The sequence below is a fragment of the Neopsephotus bourkii genome, unplaced genomic scaffold (assembly GCF_033783945.1).
Source record: "Neopsephotus bourkii isolate Nb327-2 ecotype Australia unplaced genomic scaffold, CSIRO-AGI_Nbou_v1 NB_1292, whole genome shotgun sequence".
NCBI classification, from domain to species: domain Eukaryota; kingdom Metazoa; phylum Chordata; class Aves; order Psittaciformes; family Psittacidae; genus Neopsephotus; species Neopsephotus bourkii.
Genome location: NW_026901776.1, coordinates 2,887,293 through 2,904,924, shown reverse-complemented (window position 1 = coordinate 2,904,924; position 17,632 = coordinate 2,887,293). Strand labels below are relative to the sequence as shown.

At 35.8% G+C, this 17,632-nt stretch overlaps 1 protein-coding gene across 2 annotated transcripts in view; it reads right to left on the bottom strand.

The window, feature by feature from the left end:
- FMN2 (formin 2) overlaps positions 1–17,632 on the bottom strand; it is a 165,841-nt gene that overhangs the window by 12,543 nt on the left and 135,666 nt on the right. For both annotated transcript variants that reach the window (XM_061365734.1, XM_061365735.1), the window contains one exon: positions 4,859–5,008. In XM_061365734.1, coding sequence (XP_061221718.1) covers positions 4,859–5,008 — 150 coding nt within the window. The remainder of the gene's footprint in view (positions 1–4,858; positions 5,009–17,632) is intronic.

Below are 17,632 nucleotides of genomic sequence, written 5' to 3'. Positions count from 1 at the left end.
GTGGAGACATGCTGGCCAGGAATCTCCCTTTCATCTAGATATACACAGTGTGACACACCAGGTGCCAGCTTAACTGCTATTCTTGTGGGAATGGGCAACTTTTATATTTGAGAGACGAGTGCATTTTTTTGAGTTTATAGATTATTTTGAATGTGTCAAAGATTTATCGTGGGAGTTAAAGGGTCGAAAAAGTCAGCCAAAAGAAATTCTCAAGCTTAGTATGATGCAAAGATATCAGGGACTTGATCCTGTTTATGAACTCTCCTCTGCTGGCATTCTTGACAGTCTTTGTTCAGCAACATGATTCTTCATAAAGGCAAGGGCCAAACCGAGCTTATGAGCAGTATATGCCTTATGTACACACTTAGAGGGCACTTATATTTTTTTCTCTTTTTCTCCCTTTTTTTTTCCCCCTGCCCCTTCCAAAACACAACTTTCTTTCCCCTTTTTAGGTGTATCTTTGCAGGGTTGCAAGCCTTCTGGAACAGCAAACAATCTGAAGAAATGGAAACATGTCCAGAACTGGAGAGGACGAACAAAGTCAATACCTCACCTGTACCCAGAGAAAGGAAAGGTGGAGCTATTGTCCTACAGACATGTTTCTGTCTTATTATTGATCTGTTGCTAGCGAGATCTGAACTGGCATCTAAGGTCTAATGATATAGATATTAACTTTTGACAGCAATAGAACATTTCTTTAAAACACAGAATTTCTTAAAGGACTGCTTTTTGTTACTACGATGAGCCAGAGTGCATTTCATGGCCATAACGAAGATGTGAAGTTGTATTCCTAAAGATGGATCATTGTTGTCCACACCAATATGATATTTCCTGATAAATAACTGTATTTTTAGCTACCAAGGATTCGCAAGTTCCATATTTGATTGACATGCCCAGCAGTTGCTTCTTTTCCTCCCCTTCTCCCCCCCACCCCCCCTTTTTTTTTACATTGATCATAACTTTTCAAGACTCCCCTCTGTAGGGTTATATTACATGTTGCTTCATCAGCTTTTTTATCTTTAAATTCCTAAGACAGGCTACCTTTTCCTGTTTCCTAGGAAAAGAGTAGTGTCAGCTCAACAGTTCTGTAGACCTCTGCTGAATATCAAGAAGAATTAAAATACATCTTGCTTTCACATAACTGCTAGACTGGAATAGTGCATGTAACACTGGATAACTCTACCTCCAGAATATAAAGAAACTGCAGTGGGGGTGAGTTAAAGACAGAGATTAATGAGAAAAGAGTCAATATATTTATGTCAGTTTGTACAAGAGACTTGCTCTCACTACAGGAGAAAGAAAGGCATTTGAAGATTGGTGGTGTGATCCCTGAGTTTTCCTAAGAAGGTGACACTTTTGCATAGCTGCCACTGCAGCTGTGTATTACCTAACAGTACATATTCAGAGAGCAACATGCATCTCAAATTATGCAGCAACTGAAATAAATGTATAGATAATGAGGATGCTGAACCTGAAGCTTGCAAGATACAAAATAACACTTCTTTTTTTCAAACAGCATTGAAAAAGTATTAGGGAAAATATTTCAGCTCTTGGCTTCCCTGTTGACCACATGTAAAGTGCAAGCTATACTGATAGATACCTTTGCAGAGTTTTCAAAGAATGAATGCAAATGTATAGATTACATATGATGCATTAAATATATAATGTAAGGAAAATGCTAACAGCAACATTTTAAAACTCAGAACATAGAATCATAGAATAGTTAGGGTTGGAAAGGACCTTAAGATCATCAAGTTCCAACCCCCCTGCCATGGGCAGGGACACCTCACTCTAAACCATATCACCCAAGGCCTTGTCCAACCTGGCCTTGAACACTGCCAGGGATGGAGCATTTACAAACTCCCTGGGCAACCATGTCCTGTTAAGTTTGGTTAGGATTTTTTAAGTGAAGATTTTCACTTAAAATGATATGTCTTTATGGAAGACACAGCACCAGAAATTTCAGCCTCCACAAAATATTTTTGAGAACTTTATATAACCCAGATAACAATTCCTGTTGGAACGCTCCATTTAGCCTCGACTGCAGCGTGACCATAAAAAAATAATGCTGTCCAGAAAACCTTTTGGCAGACCTATGCTTTCACTGTAATTTTCAGGTGCATTTTTTCTTTTTATTGCTACTGTATTTAACAGTTTATCATGGATAATTTTCTCTACAGCTGGTATTTCCTAGGTCTGCTTTATTTCAAGTGAGAGAATAAAAAAATTCAGAAAAATTAATTTGTTTTTAACCTTGCACCATTGCTCTTCTTTTTTTTCCTCTCCTCTTCTTGTAAGGAAATTTGAAGCCTGACACTTCAGTGTTTATCTGTAGCATATAAATGCCTGGCAAACCAATATACAAGTTGAAATGCCAAGTGAAAAGTGTTTAAAGTAAGAACTGGCTGACTGCTTTCTTTAAAACATACACTTTTAATCTATCAGTAATAAAAAATAGTACCACCTAGGAAATACCATCTATGAAAAGCCTTTGGGTAAATTACTGTAAAACAGTGTGACTCATATTTGCAGAAACTAAATGAGGAACAGCCTCTCTTAACACTCCATATGGAAACTGGAATATAAAATATTTTAGAATCATTGAGCATAAGAGTTTATTAAAATAAACACTAAGGTGTAGTGGGAAAAGGCAAAAAAACCCCACCAAAACCAATCAGGGGTAAGAAACCAAGATGATCAAACTAAGAAAAAAAAAAAGTTATACATTTAATAAATACTTATAGTAGTTAAAACATGCTTCATGTGGCATGAATTCATAAGGTAAAGGATTTACCAAAGGTGGCATACTGCAATACTTTAAAATGAAGCTTCACTGTATGTCACTTGATTTTGCCACCAATGGAAAACTAGAGTGACTTTGACCATTAATATTCTAGCCTGCTCTTCAAATTTAGAAGTATAAAATTTTCAAGAACATCAACTAAAGAGGAAAACCTAGTTTCATGAAATAATAATTTTTATTTTGGTGGAAATAGGCAGATCCCATATTTCTGACGCCTACAGATCTATTGATCTAGGCTGAGATTTTGAAAACCATCTCATTGCTCATTCTTACACCTTTGAGTAACACATTTTTCTGTCAAGTTTTTTCTCCTTTGACTTCTCAATATCTCACATCATAGCATCTTGTCTTTTACTAAGAAAAGTGGAAATGTAAAATCAAGAAAAAAATCCTGAAGGACAACTTCAGGTTTTAGGTTGAACTATGATTGAAGGCAAAATACACTCCACTGCAGGCCCTTTTTCACTGTCATTTCCCTTCCCTGTCACATCCTGCATCTAGAGACATTTTGTAAGTTACACATGCTCAATTCTATTCAGGCTAAAAACACCCTTGCCCTAGAAGGGCCCAGCTGGCAGACACTTTTTTCCTCTGCTGCTTCAACATATCCTCTAAGCATACACATACACTGAACTAAAATTGAAGTAAATGATTGTATCACAGTCCCATTCTTTTAAGCTTTAGATGTATAAGAAAAATAGGAGGAAAAGGATTTGTGCTTTTTCTAATTAATGTATTTTAAAGAAAAATATTTTGCAGTGAGAACCCTCTGGAGGATTTTTGTTGATCTGTTATTAGAAAAATAGCCTACTGCTTTGAACTGAAAGGACATTTTTCTTAAATATTGTTCTATAAAAAATAGATTAAATTAACCTGTATTAAGTTAGCAGCTAAATCCCTGCATAGGAAACCAAAGATAGTATTTAACTGTCAACTCAATTCCAAAGAGATATACTTAATTACATAAAATTAAATCAGTCAGTGAAATTAAATAGATCCCTGGAGAGCGGCTGTACTGTGTTAGCATTTGAAGCACACTCTTGCAATAGGAGCAGAATGCAGTTTTCTTAACCGTAAGGCTGCTTGTTCCAAAATGTACCCACTTACGCAAAATACATACAGTATACATGACATTGATCACATAGGTATCTAGGGCAAGCTTTCCATAAACTCCTAAACAAGTAATCTCATGCCTGTGCCAAATACATAGGGTGAGTATTCTTGAACGAGAGGCTTGTTTTTGTCAGATAGCAATCGTTTAATGAACACAAAGCTTCGATCCTGTTAATGTTAAGGCTCAGAAGCAGCTTCATTATCTGTATCCCAAGGTCACTCCAATTGCCAACAGATGTAGGATTATATAACAGTGCTTACAGCTTTCATGTTTGTATTTGTTTAATTTGTCCTTTTATGACATCTATTACTTTTTTTAACAACTGATTAATTCTTGGCGTGACTTCTATAAACAAGGGCAACTACAATGCATGCAGATGAAAGCAAACTTCATAGCTCTTCTAAATACATGGACCAGACACTATAGCTAATTTTTCAAAACTACTATGCCATTTCTTTGTGCTGTGATTTGCAATATGGTTCAGTCTCCGTCTTTTCTTAACACGGGGTCAGTTGACTTCATCCCTTCTTTATTCCTGCTTCCCTTCCCCTTTCCCTAGCTTCCTTGGACAAATGTTTACTATATGTCATGCCTTGATGCCTTGACTTGTTTTCACTAAATATGCTAATGGTAAATCTTTAATCAACTTTCGGACCTTGAATTCATAGTGGTACAGTGGTTACATGCTCTGCTGAAAACACAGTTCCAGTAATAGTCTCAAAAAAATTTAGCATAAATTCATATTAATGTTCCATTCAAGAATCATGACAACTGGGTGGGGTGTGTGGTGGAATCTGTTAAAACAAAAAACAAAACCAAAAAAACCCTCCAAAAAGCATTCAATAGGTTGTGTGCTAACAAAGTAAAGCTGACTGGTTTCTGTACGATTGCTCTCAATAACATTATCTGAGAAAAGCCTTTGAATAAACAAACAAATGTACCTTTCTTGAAGAATAAGTTTGTTTTCCTTCTTCCAGAAGTCTTTGAAGTCAGAACTGAATTCGTGCCAAATACTGAAGAAAGAATGTGGGGAAACCTCTTTCTCTCCCATTTTCGTTTTCATACAGAAATAGGTTGCAGTTTCCAAAAAGCTGTCAAAAAAAGCAAAAACAACAAATGTTTCAGTACCCACTGATGCAAACATTATTTTTTTCTTACTTAATACCCATATAATACTTAACTATTCTTGGTAGCAGATCTAAAAGAATATACCAACAGAACAGTTCTGAGCTCTTCATTTACAGACACACAATGTCAGATGATTTTTGCAGCAAAGTGGGGGTCTGGCATCTATCATAGGTTCTGGCTTGACCAAAGTATTTTCCATTTCAAAAGCTAAAATGAATGCACTGTCCACAGCCCTGCAAATCTGGATATCCACACCTGCCCTTATACTGCTTTTCTGTTGTGTTTAAAGCTGTTTTCAAACCACAGAGTCAAAGGATTGTAAATAAAGTTCAAGTTCTGTTAAATCTGTAACATAGCACAATAGGGTAGACGGCTTAGGCTGAAGCTCACACAGAAACAGTAAACCTCAAACCTGCTGTGCACTGAACAAGAAATGATGCCACAGAAAACTGGGCCAGGAGCAACTGTGTTAGAAAAGAGGTGCCCGTCATGACGCTTTCAGAGTGAACTGACAACCCCTTTTCAGCACAGCAAGAGTAAAATAGTATATTGAACACAATAGCTACATCAAAAACAAGAACTAATGCTGAAATGCAAAGGTCATATTTCTAACACTGAGTGAGGACTGTGACTGCAACTGAATTTTACAAATTTCCAAGTTTGAAGTGTTTCTGGTTTATTTCAAATATTAAAATATGTAGGAAAGTTACAGGAAGCTGTGGAAAAATTATTTCAAAAATTAATTGCTTGATTAACTATTATTCAATTTTGATTTCTGACAATGTTTTGTAAATACTGGCGCTTTTAAGAACATTTTTCTCATGTGAAGCTCAACATGGAAGCCTCTGAAGAACTGTTTATTTTATGAAAAATTCTATGGAAAGTTGTCTCTTGAAATATGATTGTAGGTGCCTTGCTCACTGATCTATTAATACTTGTTGACTCCAATGATAATTTTCTATGCAATACATATCACAACTCTGATCACTTTAATTATGGGAAATTAAATGCAACTCCAGCAAAATGAAAATGTTATTTTAGTCACAGAAGTTGTATCTTCATTCATGGACTTTTCTAACTGAAGATAGACTGTTTTGATAATTGTTGTAATTTGAAGTATTTAATGATGACAATAATATACAAAGATTCAACCATTCAGAAGGGTTAATCTTACAAAGTCTCTGTGAAACTGTTTGTCCTAAATACTAAATACTTCAGTTGCTTTCCCCAATATGAAAACTAATGTCTACATCAGTTATCCTATTTCTGAATAAAAAAGCCTACAGCTTAAAAATTTAACATCAGTTTACCAATCAAATTCTACACTTTTCCCTCTTAATTTGTAATTCATTTTTTCCATCTGCTGAAGCAAAATTAAGCTGTAAAGCAACAAAGATGTAGGGCAGAAAAATATAAAAGACAAAAAAATTGTCATTTTTAGCCCACTGTGTTGATACTCAAATGCCACCTTATCTGAGTACACCATTTCTTCAGCTCTCTCAGCCTACCATGACATGCTGTTCTGTAAGTCAGCACTTAGTTATTAAATAGAATAAAAAATAATATCCCTGACAGCCATCAGTGATCTGCACTATATTTTGAACTTTTTACCTACTTCAACATATTTTGAACTTTTCCAAAACTGCAAATATATCAGGGAGATCTTTTGGTTTTCTTCCCAGCCTCTTCTCAGAGACTTACAGCTCTGGAACTGGTTAGTGGGGAATTTTAGAATCATAGAATAGTTTAGGTTGGAAGGGACCTTCAAAGGTCATCTAGTCCAACCCCCCATCAATGAGCAGGGACATCTTCAACTAGATCAGGTTGCTCAGAACTATATTCAGCCTGGCCCTGAATGTGTCCAGGGATGGCACATGCACCACCTCTCTGAGCAACCTGTTCCAGTATTTTACCACCCTCATTGCAAATTATATAATATCTGAATTTGATTTTTCAGGATAAACTTGCAGCATTTTTGAAGGAACATGAAGAAATCTGGAGGTATCAGCTCAGTCAATGACTTATTTTTAAGGAAGCTCTTTGAATGAAGGCCACTAATGATTCACAGAACATAGAAAGATCAGAAGTTAAAATCAGAAGCCTTGTTCTGAGAAATGTGTCTTCAAACCATTCTGCAATTGACAATAACGGGAAGAGAAATTGACAGTGAATGGCTTTCCTAAGCAATGCTTTTAAATTTGAGGTAATGAGCTAGAATTTCCTTACAAAAAATAAAATAAATAAATAAAACCCAAGAAACAGGAAGTCAAGACAACATGAAATCCATACTGCACAGAAAAACAGCACTAACCTTTTTTTACAAACACAAAGGCTTCCAACTATCCTCTGGGAGCAGGAGATAGCCAAAGTTTTGTTTCTAGTGACTGAAAGCCTCCCTGAGGACCACTTTAATAACCAGTACAACCTTACACATGTATACAAGTGTGTCTAAGAGCTATAACTTAATTTCTAGGTTTATAGAGAGAACAGAAATGCTCATCCAGATTTCTTGCTTCCCTGGCTGTTACTCTGAGAGGTAAGGGAAATAAGCTGTTTGTGAAATGTGAAACAGCAGCAGCATAGCAGGTTGTCACTGTTAATACATCACACCTTTCTAATGCCCAGTAACAACGCACAAGACATCAGTTGTGATATAGTAAGACTTGAAGGCACAATTCTCCATGAATCAAATATTTTTTCTAAATATGCAGATCAAACAGCCACGAGAGTCACTGTATTTTTTTTCCAACCAGAGAGGTCTACCCTTATTTAGGATTTAAGTCTTAGAGTACATTTAAAAGACATAGGGAAACCTGCTTGCTATACATTTGATGCTGTCATTTTTGTAGTAAAAAGACAAAGTGGCATAATTCATACATGAAAGACAAAACAAATAAAGTGAATCCAAATGCATCAAATAATAAAACATGCACAGCAATAAATCCTCTATATTACCACACTTTCTAAAGATCTGATTTGAAAATGTTTACATATGTCAAACTAGACATATCTCAAAGTTGATTCCAGGAGGGGACACACATTTTAAATACAAAGAGAAATTTAGATGACATTGCCATAACCCCAAGACTGCGTATCATCCTTTCATACTTCAGCCAGGCAGCAAATACCTTTTCTCTGGTGCTTTTCAGTGGGGCAGCCCATTCAAATTTTTCTGTTGATCCTTTACCAGATTTTGAAACAAAACATCTGCAAATACCATTGATACTGTTCCTGACTATATGTTCAGGCACACAGACATTTTGAAGCAAGTAAGGGACTGGAGTTCAGAAAGCTTAAAAAGTACTTTAAAAGTTTAAAAGCTAAAGTTTTAATTTTTAGTTTAAAGCTGAAGTGTTCCTATATCCAAAGTAATTTCTGCATCATACAACCTTGGGAAATTCATCTGACCTCTCCAGATTTAATTTCACCTATCTGCAAAATCAAACGTTTATTACAAACAGGAATTGCAAAGCTTATTTAGTGTCCATTTCTCAAATGAAAAGGTTCTTATTTTTCCATACTCATAGCAAATGTCTTAAAATAAAAGAATGTGCATTGGAGAAGAGAGAGCAGTCATGGAAGAGGGAAGGAAGTGCATGCAAATTATTTTCAGGGATTAAAAGAGGTAAAGGAGGTCACTGGCTTTGCTTCAAACAGCCTGACTTTGCAAGCATGATTCTAAGCAGTGATGTTCACACCACTGTCTTATCCTGACATGTCAAACCCCAGAATTCTTTGAAAGGTTTGACTGGGTTTCATATCCTTCATGCTGGCCCTGAAAGAGAATTAAATAACGTCAACTCTCTCAAAACAATAGAAGAGATGCTCATCCCTAATAAGTAAGAAAGGAAATAAGATCAAGAAAGAAGTTTAGTTCCTTTTCTCCTTTCTTGTCTTCTAATTTCCTTGGTTCAAGTGTTCATTTAATTCAGAAAAATCATTTCAAACTGAGATGAGTGAACTCACTGCTTACTCAAATGTGGAAATTTGATGAATGAATCACTGGACTCTTCTGTGTGCTGTCTTGTGTACAACTATGAGACTATGTAAATGATTTTTCTATCTAGAGGGAAGGAAGGAATGGATGCACTAACAGCCAAACCAAATTTAGTCATACAAGAAAGAAAAGAAGACATTCACGTTGCAAATGGCTCACTGACAGCATTTTTAGCTAAGAGATCTGATCCATTAGGAATATTTTAAGAGCAGCTATGGATTATTCAGGTTTTTCCCATGCCATTCTGAAGCCAGTTAGAAAGCAGTTGCAGACAATGATCCAGTTTCAAGTCTGCTGCATGCAATGCACAGCAATACAAATACTCACCAATATGTATGTGTGTTTGTACACATGCAGGTATGTATGTATGTGAATGTAAGCAGTAAGCCAAGAAAAGGAGAAAGGTGATAGAGCAGTTAGCAACTACAAAAATAATTCTGCTAAAAAAAACCCCCACGAACCAAAAACCAACAAAAACCCTGCAAAAACACATTAAGGAGACAAATCAACAACAGTAAACTATGGACAGCAGTAGTTTCACCTCAGCATCATTGACTGTGTCCAAACAAATAACAAAGTAAACATAGGATCAGACATGCCCTGGCTGACCTCAGAAATGCTGAAGACATGCACAGACACACTCATCTAGTTTTCCCATACAGCAAACTATATCACCTGGAAGAGTAAAGATTTGTTTCAATGTGAATTCAAAAGCAGAAAAAACGTTTCTATTATTCTGCAAGAAAAATTCTGTACTGTTTAACAGATTACATACTTTTGGTTGAAGTTCAAAATTGGATATTCTTCACTACTTTGGTTTGGCTTTATAAATTGTTAAGCATTGTTTATGTACCTTTGAGATTAAGATCAGGTAGTGCTGGTGGTGGTACTGTGGTAGTTTTGTGAAACAGCTGTGTTTCAGAAGCAGTTCTGAGTCAGGCAGGAGCTGCTAAAGTATATTTTAGTTTGATTAAAGTCACAAATAAAATTTAGAACTAAGGATAGTCTAGCAAAAAAAAAAAAAAGTACAAAGGGGAGAAAAGACTATATGTGCCTCTTACTACTTTTAATCTGACATGGGTTATATTTAAAGCCAAACTGAGTCAGCAAGCATATAAGCCTGTTCAGAGTGTTGATCCTGAATTGATGGACATATAGTGAAGATGACTAGAGTACACAGGTAACAGTACTTGCTTCCTGGAAAAGCGAATCATATGAATTGTCATACACAATTCTTATTTTTCAAGGAAGAAAAGGCTCTGTACATATTTTCTCTGTGTTTTCAAACTCTGAAAGCATTAATGAGAGTTAGTCTTAAGAGAGAATACAAAACACTTTATTAAAGTTACACAAAATTATATAAAATGAAACAGAACCAAAATCCTGGTTATTGAGAGAGCAGAGAGCTGTGAGCAAACTTAACATGCTCAGTATCTTAAGAAGTCTCTCGTTTTCTATTGGCATATTCTGTTGAGATCCCCTCTGCACCATAAGTTTACATCACTTCACCCTTTTTTTTCCTCTTTTTTTGTCAATATCATTGCCTTTCCTCAGTGCTGTCCCTTGTCCTGCATAATTAGAAGAAATATAAAAATAAACATAGGCTCATCCAAAATACCCAGTGCTTGAATGTTGGAATGTTGGTAAGAAATTTCTTGTGGTACTCCCCCCCCCTTTTTTTTTTAAAGGCAAAAAAGTATCTTTCTTATATTAAAGAGAAAGTTGAGATAATATGCCAGTTTAAACCAGCTGCCAGAATCATTAATCTCTTCTTTCACTTGCCAATTTAGATTGTGTAACTGTGGATTTTGTAATATTGTTCCTTAGAAAACAAAGGTCTCAAGAGATTTTTTCTTTCCTCTAAAAAATGCAATGTTTTGAATCCTAAATCATCTCCCTCAACTCTAGTCTCTTGCCTCCTATAAACTCATATTAAAGAGACAAGTGTTTTATTGCTCCAACTAGATTAAAATTAACAACTTCAAGAACAACAAAAAAACCCCAAACAAACAAAAAGCACCCCCCTCGCCCCCCCAAAAAAACCACAACAAAACAACCCAAACAAACAAACAAAAAAATCCTTCTACCTTTGTGGTACCATTTTTCCCCCACAACAAAAGCCCGACAAGCAGCATCCAATGTGAAAAGCAGGAAATTCTGTTTTGACAAGCCAATCTGTCTTTTTCATGAGGAATTTTATCGTATCCCCCAAACACTAGAATTATTTACAGCTTTCCCATTCATCAACAATGATCAATATTATCAGCTGCACACACTGATTAGTAACAAAAATGTGCGTTACACATTTTATACCTTACGCTATGCACTGAAGGCAGCAGAGCCAGTAAGTGAAGCAGAGCACACACTGTGACGTAGACTGTGAATTCAGTAGGCATTGCAAATATAATCTCGCACTTAAAACAAATATTTTAGGAAAACAAAACCTTTTTAGAGAACTGACGAACTCATGGAGTTAACAATTAATAAAACCTTCACATATTAGATTGCCATTTCAAGCTCAGTTCATACTATTATTCCAGATCCTTGTACTTACATCATTCAATAGGTATTTCTTTAACCCTGTCCTTCAGAACAAAGTCCCTGATAATAGAGGTAGCAAAATAACAAAATAACATGGCCATAACTAATTTATAGTGCTGTTGGAAGGTGAATTTGAGCACTGAGATTTTCACAGTCTCTATTTTAAACATTAATTTTATCAGGTCCAGCCTAAGGTACATTGGTTGGGAGAAATGAAGAAATTTGCCAGATCGCTTCTTGTTGCTTGTACCTTCTGGAAACCTGAAGTTATCAGGGATCACAGTTAACAATACCTCTTAAAAGCATTCTTCAATATTTTCCTTCTTTGGTTTTATTATTTATTTTTTCTTGTTCTCATTCTTCTCTAAACCACTAGGCTACAACTAGGGCCCTTTAGATGTATGGTTTGGGTTGGATTTTTTTTAATTGCTATGATGTAAGCAATTGCTCTGCTGATATAAGAATGCCGTCTTTTATCTGAGGCAGTATCAGATTAGGTGCTAACTTGGCAGACAGAGAACTTTTCTAATGATGATAAATAAAAAAAAGGAAGTATTTAAAAAGCCATTACACACAGGCTGAACCAGCCTCCAACCATTTGAAAATCAAGGGCAGGAAGTGGAGGTTAGAGGCATCTTTGCTACTTTGTTGTATCATGTACAAAGTATTTGTCAGCCACAGCTCACCTCGGAACTGGGGTTTATGTGAAGCCAAATGCTGTTACGCACATTTAAAGGTTATGTCTCTGTTCAAGAGTATTATTGAGAATAAAATATAAATTGAGATACTGCATTAGAAACAGCTAACCTTGTGGGTTTTTTTATCTCCAACAATTGTATTCTAATGGGCTGCACAGAAAAAAACAGCAAGTATTGTTTAGCATGACTCTCCTAATGCATTTTTAACTTGAATGTGCTTTCTCCTGTCATTTTATATTGACAGTTTTAAACAGGTTCAAACTTTGTCTCAAAAATTTGGCTTGAGATAACTGCAATTCCATAGATGCAATCCACTGTAATCTGCATACTTTGCATGAACACATAGGTTCTCTTTCTCGGAGTTTAATACTTTCAACTTTATTTTAGTGTATATCATGCCAGTGTATGCCAGCTAAGCTGTTATGCAGACACATAATGTAGCACCTCTGTGCTAAACTGGGCATACACAATATGAGCATGCATAAAACAATGTCATGTAATTGTGTGCACTGGAAAGTCAGATCCAGTAACGCATCCTAGAGAAAATTATTTTTCTCTTGAAAAGACTAATATATGAGTTTCAAACATATTAAATAACCCTTGGCCCGTTGAGCTTTAAGAAATAATAAGGTGCCAGTAGACACAGAATGCAGTGATAGAATGAATTTCAACAGCAGTGATCTGACACACAAGCTGCTCGCCTCACTGATGTTAGAAACAGCTAAATGCATCACGTTAAAGCCCAAGTTGTCTCCAGATGTTTCTATTAACACACTTCATCTTCACTGTCTAGTGCAATGGAGGCCTTTTGAGCAATCATTATTACTTAAAGTGGTTATATTATATATGTAGTATAATCATTGTGCACTGACTTTTGTGTTAGAGGTTTTATTATGCTTTTTTTGATTTATCGATATCAATCTCAGCCTTGTAATCTGCCTACTCCTAAGGTATAGCTCACTTTTATAATGAAATTCATGCAGGGTCAAGATCAGTTATCTAACAAGAAGTAATTTGCCATAAATCTAGAGCAGTTTAATTATATATCTAGACAGAAACCACACATGCTTTACCAGATTTCAGGTATATAAAATATTAACCCACATTCTAAGATTATAACCCATCTTAGATTAAATTTTATAAATGTTCATCTACAAAAACACATTCCAGAAATAACAGGTGAAATGAATCTACAGGTCTGATTGGGAGTATTGTCATATGTTCTTTCTGATTTTGTGCTCAACTCAAACTTAGATTTCAGTTTCTATTAATTGAAAATTATAGCATAAAAATGTTCTGAAATACTTGGGTATCACAGAATCTGCTAGTATTGCAAGTGTTTTGTCGTGCACTTTCTCCTTAACCCTTCAGGATTGCTCTGAAGAGCATTTTAATTCAGTGTAAAAGAGCAAGAGCTCTCCCCTTAACATGCATGAACACAGGATTTCCTAATATCATCAAAAGCCAACAAATTACGAATGGAAGAAATCTAGCCTCTGGGAAGACAGAAATATTCACAGCGCTTTCATATTCTTAGAGTCAATTTCAACATAGCCCCATGAAAGTTTAGGTTCAACATCTACGTTGATGAAGTGTCAGATTGAAAAGGTTTTTACATGCATTTTTCAAACATTAGGCAATTATGACTGAACTCACAATTTATCCCAATATATTTTCTTCATAGTGACAGTTATCTTTGTTTAGATGAGTAGAGAAAAATGGGTAGCATTGTCTATAACGATCAAGTTTAAATGAAGACAAGGCAGCCATCAGAATTAATGAAATAATTGCAATAAATAAGCAAATCACCAATATTCACGCATCCAAGCAAAGTTAAATAAATCATGTTCCTTTGGTTTAAGAACACTCTCATGTGGAAGAGCTCTTCCCATCCCTTCCAAGGACTACACAAAGGCTTTATGGTGTTTCAGGTCTGGAGTGACCACTGCCCTAGTTATTTTCTTTGGCATGGAGAAGGTACTTTCACCTCCTCAACAGACTGATGAAGATGGAACCACCTTTCAGCCATCAGTTAAGGAAAGAAGTGGGTGCAAGTTCTCCCATGAAAAGCATTCATTTAAGACAATGCAGAAAGGATCTAACTTGTTAATAAAGACAAGAAACAAGACAACAAGCCTGAGGAACAAACTGAGCAAGAGTAAAGAGGCAAAACTTTTTTAGCTAGTCACATAATCTCCACATTAAGCATATTGGGGTTTCAGCAGTAGCCTGAGGCAAACCCTATGCTGTGGAGGGGCTGATGGCTGACAGCAGCCTTCCATCAGCTGGCAATGATTACTGCAGGAATGACCTGTATTGTACAAGTTATTCCTGGATAGTTCCCAGATGAGTTAATGTAATTGTGACCTAATTAAATCACATCCCTGAAGTTGTTTTTCTATTTGCATATACATGACAACAGTAATACAATATAATAACCCTTTAAGTAAATCTTAAAATACAACAAGGAAGAAAGCAACAAGTGCAGTGGCAAATCAATGTAAAACACTAAAAGTAGAAACATTCTTCACATTTAAGTCACAGAAACTGCAAATGTGAACAATATATGGTGAAGTTCTTAGGAAACAATCTTAACTAAACAGCTCAGGTAGACAATATGATGAAAGAAAAAACCTACTGAACATAATCAGAAACTGATGCACAAGGGAGAGGCACTGGAACTAATTACATGTATACACACACACACAAGCTTTTTACTTCAGCTGTAACAGCTCAAGAGGAATATGAATTTTTGAAGACTTCTCAGTGAAACCACCTGCTGGACCTAAACTGGAGGTCAAAACAATGTGCCACATTTAAAGATATTGATTTTATTAACTACATGTTTCTTCTCTTAGTTTTTTTTGGGGTTTTTTGTTTTTATTCCTGAATTTAATGCTGTAGCATTAGTTTTGGTTATGATCAGACTCCAGTTATTTTAACTATACTGTTATCAGGGTGTTTCTTAGCTGTACTGTTATCAGTGCTACTTAGCAGTGTAACTGTATGTGTGTCTTAAACTAATATCTTTGCTCTTTTAATGTAAGATGCAACAATAGGGCCTCTACATAAACTGCAGAATAAGTTGCATAAATATGAGTTTATATTGCAGAATATTAGATCTCTGGATTGTACCTTGTCTGTCAAAAGCTCTGTTACAATTAGTTCGTACTAGCACTGAATGCCATTAAATGCAAACTAATTAAAAACCAATTTATTTTTTAAGCAAGCAGCCCAATATCTTTAAAAGAAAAGAAAATGCTCTTACACAAAAGTTGTACAAATGCTTATGAACTTGCAGTCATTTGGCAAATATTTTCTGAAAATGACAAAGTCTTTGTCTTTCAGGGAAAGCTCAGTTACCCATATGTCAGAAGAGACTTTCTGACGTTAACTAAACTGCTGGCTAAGTTTCCATTACTACATATTTACAGGCCCTGATGTTTTGTCAGAGTCAGGATACTAAACTAGAATTATCCAATCTGTTTAACAATCTGTAAGCTTCTTCTATACACATTTCCTCTGCTCACCAAGTATTTACTTTTCGCTGATCCAACTAATGTATACCTACAGTCTGAAATGTATTACTATGAGTGATTCAAGTCTGCCTGCTGGGAGCCACACAGTGAGAAAAGAGACCTAGCAGTAAAGAACCAACAAAGGATGAATGGCCAACGGGTAGTGAAAGGTGGAGTCCAACAACATATTCTTGCCTTTCAGTTAAAAGTGTAGTGATGCTGGGTTTTTTTAACTACATACCTTTCTCCATTCTGAGCTTTTCACCACTTTATTTCAATCATTTACTCAATTTTCACTTTTGGAAACAATCCAAACTATTGTGTGGAAGGTAGTGAGACAGGAGGAACATTTACTATTTTAAAGGATTACCAGACTTAGGTGCTACATTTCGAGGTGTTGCTTTTCAGCAGTGCCATTGTACCATACTGTCTGCTATTTCTCTAAGTGTCATCAACTTGTCAGGTCATAAGCAGGTGTAAAGCTTTGTTCCTCCCCAAGTCTCATGTTCAGTGAAGCCAATGGAAGTCTGCAAAGTGTTGTGTCAGGAGTAGGGCTTTTTGCAGGGAATTTAAAGATAAACATTTCTCTTCAAAATTAATGTAATTTGTTGCTACACCAAAGAAAGCAACAGCATATTGCTAAATGGATTATTAAAAGTCCTGAAAACAGAAGAGGTGCCTGGGAGGCTGCACTCAGCAAGCACTTAAAAGCCTAAAAATCACTGGAATGTGCAAGTAATGGGAGCAAATTATAAAATAAACCAAATAAAAATATCCTGACACGGGAAGATAAGTATTCCATACTCAGCTACACACATCCTAAATTCCCCAGTTGATACTTGTGTCATAAGGCAGAAAGTCCTGTGTTGGACCTTTTATAAAAAAACAAATATATATTAATATAACACATTGGGATTTACTAACAAACAGATTAAATTACCAGATTTTTTAAAATCAGTGATGTACACAAAGTCATGATGAGGGGCATTTGTCTATCCAGCTGTCATTAGCCATCACAGCAGGAAAACGAGGTTTCACCCAGTTTCACCCTAAATCCAGCCACCATTATATAGGACTGTTGTCTTAGGGACCTATGTTATCACTTCAAACAGGGTTACAGCATTTGAACTATTAGAAAGAAAAGGATCTATAGCGATTTTCAGTGCTACTGCACTGAATTTAAAATCCAGTGCTTCATTGTTTGACTGACAGACAGCAGGAAGAACTGAAGATCATATGACTGTGTCTCAGGTCTAAATTAAACATCTCCAATTCAATTTATGAATGATTCCTGAGGTGTTATTCCAAGAAGAGACAAATCACCAAATCACTGCGTATGGGGGGGGGGGGGGAGATAATCTTAACTATTTCAGTGGAAGAAAGATCAGTATTACAGTCTGGATTTATTTTCTTCTTGAAAAAAGATCTTAATCTGGAAGCCTTTCAATGAGATCAGAACACAACACTGGATAAGGTATTATTAAAAAGTAATAAAGCTAAATACTTTTCCTTCATAGCTATTCAGCTGAAGAGAGATAGAAAGGTAGAGAATTCGAACCTTCACCTTCAGTGACTGCTGTTTCTAGTAATTCTAGTGAGGTTGTTCAGCTGTTATTTCTTCAGGAATGAGCTGCAAGAGGAGGAGTAACTATCTCATTTCTGATTGTAAGTGAGCAAGACTATATTTCTGCTTCTGTAATTGCTTTTTATCCTACCATGGTAAACAACACATTAGCTATCATATTACTTTTGACAATAACTTTTATGCATTCCTGGTTTCTGTTTGCTGTGGATACTGTGATCAAACTATCTCTAAAATTCTGTTAAGCATAA